Raw genomic sequence first — 13,266 nt, 5'->3', positions numbered from 1 at the left:
GGAAATATAACCTCTGTATAGTGCTGGTAGGGGTCTAAATTGGCACACCACTTTGGAGAGCAATGTGGCAAACCTCGGACTTGGCGGTGTGCTCTTGGGAGGGAGGGGCATGGAATTAGACAGGAACACAGGGAGCTTCAACTATTCTCAGTATTGTAATCTCTGTTTCTTTAAAAAAATGAGTGAAGTAAGTCAATATAAATGCGGTGACATGGAAATACCTTCAAAACATACTATCAAATGAAAAACGAATATTTAAAAATATATGTATTTATGACCTATTTTGTCTATATGTAACTATCAAAAATCTCAACATAGAGCAGCTAATGTAGAATAAGGTATTGTTATAATAGTTTATTGTTATAACAAACATATTATAATGTTATAACAAAATATACTAGAATAATTAAAATATCATAAAAGCTAAAAATAATTTGCTAAAACAATTCTCAAATGTCTCTCATATTCACTGCTTCTATGATTAAATTAAAAAATAGGTTATTTTCAAAAGTGATAGATAGAAAATAACCTTTCTGTGTTTTCCCTTGTTACATATAGTCCATTTAATTCTGTGGGTTGTAGCTTTTCTTCCCCTGGATGTTATAAATCGACATCTGAGTAGTGAAAGGATAAATCATTTACCTCAGCAGAAAATTTTCAGTAATGGTAATTTATTATTCAAAGGAAGGAGCTAGAGCATAAAGCAATTTGTCAAACTTAAGATGAATTTCCCAGTATCATGCACTTTCTATGGGTAACAAAGTTAAAAAAAAAAAAAAAGAGGAAAGAGAGAAGGAAAAGCAGCATTTATTAATGAACATCAACTTTACTGTGGTCATTGATTTTTTCCTCTAATATGTTCTCAGATTGGTGCTCTCCTCTGTCTCAGATTATTTTGCTGCCATGTTCACTAATGATGTCAGGGAAGCAAGACAAGAAGAAATAAAAATGGAAGGTGTAGAACCGAATTCACTATGGTCCTTGATTCAGTATGCATATACAGGTAATAAATCTGAAAATATGAATTTAAAACCTCTTAAGTTTATGTTATATCATTAGATTTCCGATTTCTGCTTTTAACAAAGCCTTTTAACAAAGCCTGCCACAGCCAACAGTTACTTCTGCTGTTATAGTCACCGCCCCTAGTGATTCCTGGATGGGTTAAAATCTCTACATTAGAAACTTTAAAATGGTTATTGTAATTAAGCTTTTGAATGAGAGTTTTAAATCTCAATATAATAATTGGATCAATTATACGATGTTTTTAAATTATTGCATTTAAAATTTGAGTTATATGTAACAGATAAGCTACTAATTAAATTATCCTGTAAAATTCCTGAAAATAAGCTATGAGTTTTTTTATCTTACCAGAAGTCACAAAGACATAACTTTTTTTCATAATTGGTACTTTTTATTTCATTTTGGAATGTCTTAAATCGTCTAGGTCTAGAATACATGTAATGAGTTCTTATTTAGAATTATTGTTAACACCAATCAGTTTATAAACGGAGGTTAATGTAGTTCCATAGTTAATGGAATTTCTTTTTATCATGAAGGCCGCCTGGAATTAAAAGAAGATAATATTGAGTGCCTGTTATCTACAGCTTGCCTTCTTCAGCTTTCACAGGTTGTGGAAGCATGCTGTAAGTTTTTAATGAAACAGCTTCATCCATCCAACTGTCTTGGAATCCGTTCTTTTGCTGATGCCCAAGGTTGTACAGATTTGCATAAAGTGGCTCACAATTATACCATGGTACGTGTTTTTTGAAAAGCGCGAGGCATATGCTCTTTACCTCATTCCTCATTGTTGCAGAATTATCTACATGTTGCTGTTTTCCCATGGTTCTGCCACATGTCTCCAGGCTCAGCTTCACTGTCTGATGTGTCATATTTTCACTTAGTTATGAGGGAAAAACACTAAGTCGTATTTCTCCTGGATATATGAACCCAGCCTTAAGTTACCACAGTCACTAAGAAGCAAAGCAGTGGCCTAAGACTGGTCCATTCAATATGTTCAGATCTGCATTTTAAAGCAGGATTTTCCCCATACATTTTTCTTTGTCACACATGGATGAATTTCAAAATTGCGCACCTATTCACTGATGGAAGTTGGTGATAGTGATTGTAGTATATTGGTTCAGTGCTAGTACAGAAGATAGGAGGATGAAGGGGAGGTGTTTTTTTTTTATTAAGGGTAAACCTCATTGTATGTAAAAAATGTTTTCAGCTATGTAGAAAGACGTTCTTATTAGTTGTAGCAAATTATGTGCTCAACATAAATCAGAGAGGAGGTTCTGAGTCAGAAGCCTGGAAGATAATGGACACAGATTGATCTAGGACAGCAAGAGAATAAGGGCATGTTGAGGGCATATTGTTAGGACCCGCGTCTGTGGTCTTAATCGTAGAGGGATGTGGGACAAGGAATGTGTGTGGATTTTTAAGGAATGACCATCTTTCCACATTCGGGTCTTCACACATGGGCAATGATTGAAGGACGACTGTGGCTTCAAATGCTTTATTTAGGGCAGTACAGCTTCTCAGGGAAGAAAGAATGTGAACAGTCACATACACATATCCAGTTATCCATATTACTAATTTTATCAACCTTTAAGGGGTATTTTTTGTCTACCCTCTCCTCCATCCCCTGTCCTTACGTTGAGTTGTTTTATCTGTGAAGGATTGACAAGTACTTTAGGAATATTTCACTAGAGAAATAGAACTCTGGAAAAATGATAAGAATACATATTTACAACTATTGGGAAGATTAATTCTACCTACTTCATAAACTTAATGTAAGGATTAAATGAGTTAATAAAAATTTAGCACTTAAAACAGTGATGGACACGTAGTATAACCAGTCAATTAATGACATCACCATCGTCACCATCACTGTATAGATTTCCTGCTCAACACGGCAGGGATTTATGTGTGCGAACAAAAGCATTCATACAAAAGCACAACCTTTATGATTCGTTTTTCTCCCTGTGCTGTGATTACTTTTCAGAAATGTTCTTTATGATGGTCAAAGTGCCTCCAATGAAAAAAATAGAGATTGTGCAACAGAACAATACCATATAGACCTAGCATGGTTAACATCTTTTAAATTAAGTCCTTTGAAAGACTTTTATCCTTCCTTGTAGAGTTCTTATTTTAACCTTTACAGCTCAAGTTCAAACACTTTTTGGAATAACATGAATATGAATAAAATAAAGCTGCATTTAAAAAAATTTTTTTTTAGTTTTATAGTCAGTTCATAATTAAAGTAATATCTCTTTCCTAGGAAGGAGTTTTGTTCACATGAACACATTTGGATACATTTAGGTCACTTCTGTTGTTCACAGTTGAGGCAAAATTGTTGCTTTTTTAAAGGCTTAAACATACATTCAGTTTAAATTAGCTCGATGTTTTTAAAGCTCTTTTCATAGCCAATTAGCTGTGGGTTTTCTTTTTTCCCTGAAGTCATCATTATTTGCTATTATTCAGTTGCAACAGAAACATGAAATTGAATTCTAATAACAGTAAGTAATTTAGAGGCAGATTGTTTGATTTGAATTGTTGCTATGGGAACTAAATGAAAATGTATAGCAAAATTCAATCTTCAATTTAAATAAATCCCTCAGTAATTTCATTTGCTTAAAAACCATTCCAAAGAGGGAAGAGGCATAATGCTAGCACATGTTTGGTAACATGATAGCTGTTTGTGTCATAAAATAGACTCAAAATATGAAGTAAACATAATGCCACACAGTGAATTCAATTGTCACAATTGGTAAGTGGTGCATGTGCTTGGGGTGTTCACTGATCCTGCATGAATGCAAGTAGGAAAGGATGAGGAGTTCCTTCTTGGAATCCTAAAATCTGGAAGCTTTTGTTTTTATTCTGACTGCCACTGAACTTGACCTGGAGCAAGTCATTTAACTTCTACAAAAAGTCTTAGACTGGTTCTATCATTACAAATATTTAATGTCATTTATAAAATAAATATAGACATTTCATTTTATTTATTATTTATTTATTTATTTTTTAAGGAAGGCACAGCTCACAGTGGTCCATGTGGGGCTCAAACCGGCAACCTTGGTGTTATTAGCACCACACTCTAACCAACTGAGCTAACCGGCCACCCCTAGACATTTCATTTAAAAATTTTAAATTTCGTTTCTCAATCTAGAAAACCTGTAAAAACATTGAATTCTGCTAAAATACCTGCTTCAAAACCAAATACTTTTGAAAAGCACTTTGTGTTTAACTTTAATTTCAGTGGCCTTTCCGTAAGTTGTTGAAAAGGTCGATTTTTATTAAACACGAATTATACTAGAATGAAATGGGCATTGTTCTGAAATAGATATATCAACAAATAAATAATCGAATATTTATATATAGTCCTTTTCTCATTGATGAAATGTAATTAATACCATGAGAAATTATGGCAATAGTTACATCAGTGTTGTAGAAATGTTGACTATGTTATACACTATACCTTTGAGCGATTAGAAATGTATATTCAATTTCTTCAAAATCTCACCTAACATTTAAAAGTAAACATCTTTGCATATATCTATGTAATCTTGGTCCTTGAAATTTTTAATGCCTGTTTAACAGTCCATTGAGTTATAATCCCCATCGCTAGACATTTAGGCTATTTCCCATTTTTTACTGTTATAAATAATAATACAGAGAAGAAGCATCATTAGAGAAGCATCAGCTTTTTTTCCTCTTGTGAATTATTTAGTAAGGATTAAACTACTAGTGGGATAACTGGTTTGAGAGCTTCAGCATTTTCATAGCTCTTGCTGTGTGTTACCAAACCATTTTATAATGTCAATATATAGTAGAGTAGAACAGGTTGTTTGAAGCCATTCCAGCATGGAGGTTTTATTAAAATATATTTCTGAAAATGATAATCAGTCATTTAAAATAGATTCATTTTGGCATCTTTAACAAATCATGATGAATTGAAGCAATTGAATTTAGTTAATAATTCATGTACGGTTTTCCTCTTAAGAATTTCTACAGAAAGGAATGTCAAGCCAAGATATATTTTCGATCACTACCTAACTTGGGTTACTGCAGGCTATATGGAAAATATAATTCTCATTTTAATATAGAAGACAGTTATTGATAATCCTTATTTTTAGCTCTAATTTAAACAGCCTTAGCTATTTTACTAAAACTCTATATGCTGAGACAGCCATAGCACATTAGGAAGTATAAGAAAACCACTAAGGGACAATACAATATGTGTATCAATTACATTTATATTTTAACTATGTAAACAATCCGTGCATTAAGATTTGTAATCTTGTATACCAAAGAGTAGGTTTCCCTTCTCTTCAGATTGTTTAGCATAGTAGTTTAGGAAAGGTCATTATCTCACACCTCAGGGTATCTCTATTTCCCATTTTAAATTACAAGGGGCCTGGTTTTAGTATGCAGCCAGGACTGAGTCATGTTTAGTCTCAGGTCTTAGAGGCTCAGTGCATTCTAGGTCAACACTTTTGGCTCTTTTTCCAGTGAGACCCAAAGAACTTTGTACATAAATCAGATTAGAGGAGATTAAAATTTTCAAAACAGACCTAAAATCTGGGATGATCTTATAAATAACATTAAAACACCTTTAAAGGCCAATTTGGTTTTAGGATAGCCCTAAGGACATATACTCTTCCAGGGCAGAGTCTGAAAAGACTTCTGTGGTCCAGAGTGGTCCTGGGAAATCTAGCCAGGCTGGAGGCCCAGAAATAGCCTCACGGCTCACCCAGGTATTTGGCTCTACTGTTGGCCAAATTCTACAGCAACCACAAATCTCAACTCATGTTCGATGTTAGAGTATCATACATCTCAGTGTCTAATTCATTTTTTTTATCTTCCTTTGAAAGACTTGCCAAAAGCAGTACCTAAAAGTCGCAGGTCCATTTTTAAAATTAATAAGTGATAGAACACTTTAATTCTATTTACATAGAAATTAAAAGTTTAACAACATAATTGCAGCTTAAATGTCATTTTTACTGTGTTTCTTTCCTAGCAAGCAGTAATATATGGTAAAGAAGATCTAAAGTAGAAACTGTGTTTTGGCATCTTACCTAACAAATGTTAATTTATTTCAAATAAACTGTGATGGACAAAAGGAACCATGTTGTTTATATGGTATTTTTTTCTGTCTAGGAACATTTCATGGAAGTCATCCGAAACCAGGAATTTGTATTATTACCAGCCAGTGAAATTGCCAAGCTCTTGGCCAGTGACGACATGAACATTCCTAACGAGGAGACAATACTGAACGCGCTCCTTACTTGGGTCCGTCATGATTTGGAACAGAGACGGAAAGATCTCAGTAAACTTTTGGCTTATATTAGGCTACCTCTTCTTGCGCCACAGGTAAGCTGTTTTTGATTATTTAAAATTACTGTCATAATTTCAACAACAATTGAATATTCACTTTATACTAATAATATGCACTTGTGTTTAGGTTTTCTCTTTTGACTATTCAGTCGAAAACAGTTATTTTACATATATTCTTATGAAATGTTTCAGGTGAAAAGATAGTGAACTAAAAAAAAAAAAAAAGTCTTCTTATGTTTTCAACCAGGAAGGTCTGGCTACCTAAATTGCATCAATTAAGTCACGTTGTTGCTTTAGGGTTATTTTATTTGACTCAGCTACAAACCTACCCTCGCAATGGAAGAATTAGTAGAGCTGTTAATACAAGGCACGCTGGACTCTAGGAACCAGAACATTTAGATTGGTTCAGTGACCACACATTTATTAAGTACCCACTAAGTGTTGGGTTCTGGTGAAATGTAAATTAAAGAGACGTGATAATAGTTCCAGCTCTGACATTTTAAAACTCTGTGACTTGGTATATTCACACACCTCAGTTTCTTCATGTGTTAAGTGGAGGTAAACATCCTCTCTGACCATCTCACATGATTATTGTGAGGATCAGAAAAGTGCTCTATGAAATAAAATGTGCTATAAATAATAATGGTATTCATTATTTTAGAATTGAGAGATACCTAGTTGGTGTTTTCAAGGCAGTCAGTCATAAGATATTTAGATGCAGTTTCCCCTTTTTATAATTTTGACCGGAATATACAAAAATATCCTCTGCATACTCTGCTGCTTATTTTCAGGCCTTGGCTAGAGAAAGAGGCCTTGAAAGTAGAGAAAACGTGAGCTGGTACTGCTCAAGGTCAGACTTTTTTTGTTGTTGTTTAAAGTGCCATAAATTTTATCTTATTTGTATTTATTTTGAGGATTATGTATTATTTCTAGCTGTTGTGAGCAAAAGTTACTGTTTGCTCTCTACCATACAGAGGCAAAAGTCATGCTTTGTAAGAAAGACCTCCCTCTTCAGAGGTATATACAGTGTAGTATGAATTCATCAGAGGGAGACTACATGAATTGATGACAATTTAGGAAAAATAACAGCATAAAACATTTCTCTTGAAATCAGATTTAAAGAAGAGAGTTATATGTTTATTGATACCCAGCAGAATTTTTTCTTATTCTTTTCTAGATGAAAGACTATAAAATCTGAAAAATCCTAGTAAACTTTAAAAAAAAATCTGTGCCGTTAAGTAACCTGACAATTTACTTCAGTTCTGCAGTTTCAAATATGTGTGTACTATATTTGCATGACTCTCAGAGACATTTAAATTTTTTGTTATCCATGATACTGCTGATAATCATAGCCATAAGGTCATAGATTTCAAAGGCACTTTGGAGATCATTTAGTCTAACTTGTACAAATGAAGTAACAGACCAGAAAAGTAAAACCATATGTTCAAAGTCACAAAGTGATTGCGTATGGCCCTATCCTTCTGCACTGCGGTTTTATTCAGCTTTTCTACTTGGCTAACATCATAATGCTAATAAGAGACAAAGGGAGGATTTGAACCCAATTAAAGTTTTGTGTCTTTTCCACTGAACCATTCTGCCACTTGAATGTACTATGTATAAAATTGCTGGGTGTGGGAGGGATATCAGGTAGAGAAAGAAATCGATTTTAAAATAATCAGTAGTTACAATATAATGAGATGAAGATATATAAACATGACATTATGAAAATCATTGGAGTAGCCCACCCAGACTGATGGTGGGGAAGCTAGGAGAACTTCCTGAAGTGTAACTCAGTCTGTCTCATGAGTTAGCTAGTAAACTACTTAAAGAAATTACAAGTTTAAGAAGGAAACCTTAATATCAGATGCTAAAGAGAAGATTAAAGAGGAAAAATCCACTGGATTAGCCCAGTGGTGCTCAAAGTGTGTTCCCCACCTGTAGGTTCAGTACCACATGAAAACTTATTTAAAAGACAGATAATTAGGCCCCACTCTACACCTACCGAATCTGAAAGTCGGGGGTTGGGGCCTGGCACATTGTGTTTTAATAAGCCCTCAAGTGGATCTGATGCACACTCAAGTTTGAGAACCACCGTCTTAGCCTGATGAGTAATGGTCAGGAAAGCCGCGTTGCCCTGTGTAGTATCATCCCTCTGTGTCTGGGGGAGGGGTTGTGTTTGTGGTCATTTTACCTTTGAAAGCATTTTTGATCAAACTTTTCTATTTGATAAAATTTTAAACTGTGAATAAAAATACTTACACATATATACATTATTTAAAAGATTTGACACTTAAATTCTTAATGGTCCCAATGGTTAGCCTGTATTACAAGTATCTTTGTCTTCACTATTCTGTTCACAATTCTTGCTGTTGTTTTCTACTAAAAGTCAGAAATATAAAGTGAATTTGTATTTATCTTTAGCATTCTTTTAATTTATATGTTTTTGATACCAAAACATTTTCTAAAACTTAGCGAGTTCATAATTACTCACATTTTATTTTGTGGGGGGACAGTTTTAGAGAAGTAGGCATATGGTGAACAAGTATGTGAGTAAAGATAAAAATTTACAAATTGAAAACGTTTCTTCTATTTTGTAAATGCTTTTACTTGAATAACTTTCCATTCTTTTTATGGCAGAGAATGCACATAGTATTCACCTAACATGCAGAGTATGCAAGAGTGTATATTTTATAGTTCTCTCTCAGTGCCTTCGGAATGATTTTTCAGATGACATCTGGTTATCCAGATGATATTTGATTAAAAAATCTGATATGTGGATTAATGGCTTCATATTTTCTCCTATTACCTTTATCTCTCTAATATAATTAATCCCATCTATTCATAAATTATAGAGACTGTCAGCATGTTAAGAAATATATTTTACCTCAAATTGCAGTAACTATTAAGTCTCCCAAGACTTTACCTTTTACAATTTTTTTCACATTTATTATTTAGAAAGGACTAAAGTAATTGTATGTAACAGGAGTAATAATATAAACATTAAGATTAATCTAAATTAGGAGCGTCCAGATGGCTCAGTTGGTTAGAGCACAAGCTCTCAACAACAAGGTTGCCTGTTTAATTCCCGTATGGGATGGTGGGCTGCACCCCCTGCAACAAAAGATTGAAAATGGCGACTAGACTTGGATCTGAGCTGTGCCCTCCACAACTAGGTTGAAGGACAACGACTTGGAGCTGATAGGCCCTGGAGAAACACACTGTTCTCCAATAAAAAACAAACAAACAAAAACAAACAAACAAAAAAATAAAATAAATAATTAATCTCAATTAGCCAACTCAATGCATCTTCATTAATGGTTTTTGTAGCAAGTATAACTATATTTTGTGTGCATGGAAAAAATATGGAATAATTAATTCCAGAACATAATACCAGGACTCTACCATAGGTCCTAAAACTCTACCATAGGTCCTGAACTCTACCATAGGTCTTAATTTGGCGTTTTTGCCTTTAGTATGCTGTTCTTAGTTTTCAAATGCCAAACTTTTTTACAGTGAATTTTGTTAGAGACTCTTCCTTCTCTTCCATTATCAAAATATGAACATGTTCTCAACATTATTAGTCATTAAGGAAATGCAAAGTAAAACTGTATTTTCTACCTACTTGAATGGTTAAAATAAAAGGAGATAGTAACAGTTGTTGGTGAGAAAGTAAAAAAACAAGAACCCTCATGTATTGCTGGTGGGAATATAAAAAGGTACAGCCACCTTGGAAAACAGTTTGTCAGTTTCTTAAAATGTTAACATAAATTTACCATAGGACTCAGCAATTATACTCCCAAGAGAAATGAAAACATATATATCTACATGAAGACTTGTACACAAATGTTCTTAGCAGCTTTATTGATAATTTCCAGAATTTGGAAGCAACCTAAGTTGAGTGTCCATCAACTTGTGAACAGATAGACAAAAATGTGGTATATCCATACAATGGAATATTAGTCAACAATAAAAAGAAATGAAGTGCTGATACATGCTACACATGGATGAACCTCAAAACATGCTAAATGTAAAAAGCAAAGACACAAGAGACCACATATTGTATGATTCTATGTATGTGAAACATCTAAAAAGGGTAAATAAATCTATAGAGACAGATTGGTGCTTGGGACAGAAGATGGGAACAGAGATAAACAGTAAACAGGCATGATCTAATTGAAGTGATGAAAATGTTCCAACACTATTTTATGGTAATGGTTGCATGACTTAGTAAATTTACTAAAAACTATTGAATTGTGTACTTGAAATAGTGAATTATATTATGTGCAAAATATACCTTATATTATCAAATGCAATATGATTAAAAGAATAATACCAAGAAGGTCTTTTTCTAGGAATACAAGAATGGTTGAGTATCAGGAAATCAGTCAAATTATTAATTATGTCAATAACTTAAAGGACAAAAGCCATCTGATCATATCAATAGATGTATGAAAGGTATTTGAAAAAAATTTAGCAATCATCCTTAATTTTCAAACTCTGAAGTAAAATGTGTAGAGGAGAATACAACCTAAATATAATAAAATGGATTACTAAATCCTACAGTAACTAGTATCCTAAATAGTGAAACACTAAAACCATATCAATTCAAACCAGAAACAGGAATATTCTGTATCTCTCCAATTATTTAACATTGCTTTGAAGGTTTTAGCAATTGCAATAATAAAATAAAAATGAAATAACTGGCATACACATTAGGAAAAGATGTCAGCTATCCCTGTTTGATGATGGTTATGATTGTAAGCCTAATAGAGTTTTGTAACGGAATGTGGTAAAGTAGTACGTTATAATACAAGTATACAATAATCAATGCATTTATCTCTCTTCCACCAAAAACATATGCAAAATGGAAATTTAAAAATCAATTTCTAATAGCAACAAAAAATAGAATATATTTAATAAAAGAAAGGCATGAGACCTGTAGGAAAAAAGCTATACAACAAATGGAAAGGCTTCTTAAGCTAAAAGACTTAATATCATAAAAATTAAGTTCTCCGAAAATTAATAAATAAACTTAATGCAGTTCCTGTTACAACAGGATCGAGATGGTAAAGGGGAATTAGATAAATTTACCTTAAGTTTATATGGAAAGTAAAGACACAAACATAGCCAAGAAAACTATGAAAATGAACAGTGAGGGTAGATTTATATCAGATAATCAGAAACGCTATAAAGACACTATAAAAAATATGGCATCAGAATAGGAATAGACAAATAAGATCAATGGAACAGAGTAAAGAATGAAAAAATAGATCTTATACATTTTAAGATCTATTTTTTGAGAATGTATTATAATATATGATCAAGGTTTAGTTCAGTTAGAAATGAAGGAGATTATTTCATAAATAGTGCTCATACAGAAATGTCTATCCATCTAGAAGAAAATAAAAATACTCTTCAACTCATACTCTATTTAAAAATTAATTACACATAAATCAATAGCCTAAATTGAAAAAATAAAGCAATAAAGGAGTAGGGAGGGGGAAGGAGAACCAAGTAGAAAAGGAAAAGAAAGGCATTTTTTTAAAGGACAGGTGTAACCATATTTATGCATTTACATAAAAGTACATAAGTAAAAAAGTAGGATTCAGGGAAGCACAAGGAATTTTAATTCTTTAGAATAATCACCAGAGTTCTTTGCCTCTTAAGAAATTGGCAGATTTTGTTTTGCTGTTGTTCTCTTTTTTTTAATTAAAGTTTATTGGGGTGACAATTGTTAGTAAAGTTATATAGGTTTCAGTTGTACAATTCCATAATACATCATCTGTATATCACATTGTGTGTTCTTTGAGCATTGTTTAGAGAGGACAGGTAAATGCAGTCTAGTTAGTTGACTTGTAATTATTGTTCAGTTACAATATTTATAATTAATAAAGTAAAATGATTTAATTTAGAAAATCTGGAAAATGTAGAAAAGTAGTAAAAAAGGTTATTAAAAAGGCACCAGTTTCCCCACTACCCAGAGATAACCGTGATTAAGATTTTAGGGCATACCACTTACCCGTCACAGTTTTTGTTTCTCCTCATTTAAATTTCTAAATGAAATTTAAAATGTACATCTTGTAAATCTTGCACATTTTCCTTAAAAATAGATGTCCTGACTTTTTTTTTTATAGATATAATTTCCATTTGTGAATGCTATAGTGTATTCTTTTACCCTTACTATTTTCTTGGTCATTCAGTATACAGATTCACTTTTTTTTCTAGTTCCTGGCAGACATGGAAAATAATGCCCTTTTTCGGGATGATATAGAATGTCAGAAACTCATTATGGAAGCAATGAAATACCATTTATTACCAGAGAGACGACCCATGCTACAAAGTCCTCGGACAAAACCTAGGAAGTCAACTGTTGGTACATTATTTGCTGTTGGAGGAATGGATTCAACAAAAGGTATTAAATAATCTATTATATGGGGGAACACAAAAAAATGAACTTTAATTAGTAATAAATACAGCCAAGAGCTCTTTGGAGAAATGGCTGGCTTTAGCACTGTGGTAGAAAGAGTACAAGATAAGCGTAGAACATCTTGTAGAGCTAGAAAGCAAGGAAGTGCTCAGAGAATGATGGAGACAGGTCAAAGAACACAGTTTGTTGGAGCTACCACTGCCAAATCTGGGATGATTTCAGCATCAAAATAAATAACGATAGTAAAAGATATAACCTATGAATCAATAAGAATTCATGAGTCCACACTGATTCAAATAAAGAAGAGAGGAGGGAAAGCTCTTTCTTAGAGGAGAATGTCAGCTAATAAATATAGAAACAAAGATGGGGTTAGAAAAACCACCATTTGGCAACCATCACAATAATAACTAATTCAGTCAAGAATCATCAATGGATGCTGAGACAAGTGGGTAAAAGTTTTGAGAACAAGATATTTAATCTCAAGTATCTCCCAACCCCTTGCT

The 13,266-nt window shown here is 33.1% G+C and overlaps 1 protein-coding gene across 3 annotated transcripts in view; it reads left to right on the top strand.

The window, feature by feature from the left end:
• The window catches only part of KLHL5 (kelch like family member 5), a 65,701-nt gene that overhangs the window by 33,671 nt on the left and 18,764 nt on the right, over window positions 1–13,266 (top strand). For all 3 annotated transcript variants that reach the window (XM_033106165.1, XM_033106164.1, XM_033106166.1), the window contains 4 exons: window positions 867–1,003; window positions 1,557–1,753; window positions 6,160–6,372; window positions 12,562–12,748. In XM_033106165.1, the coding sequence (XP_032962056.1) occupies window positions 867–1,003; window positions 1,557–1,753; window positions 6,160–6,372; window positions 12,562–12,748 (734 nt within the window). The remainder of the gene's footprint in view (window positions 1–866; window positions 1,004–1,556; window positions 1,754–6,159; window positions 6,373–12,561; window positions 12,749–13,266) is intronic.

Source organism: Rhinolophus ferrumequinum, chromosome 5 (genome assembly GCF_004115265.2).
Source record: "Rhinolophus ferrumequinum isolate MPI-CBG mRhiFer1 chromosome 5, mRhiFer1_v1.p, whole genome shotgun sequence".
Lineage (NCBI taxonomy): Eukaryota > Metazoa > Chordata > Mammalia > Chiroptera > Rhinolophidae > Rhinolophus > Rhinolophus ferrumequinum.
Note: the sequence above shows the minus strand (reverse complement) of the source record. Positions and strands in the feature narration are given on the sequence as shown.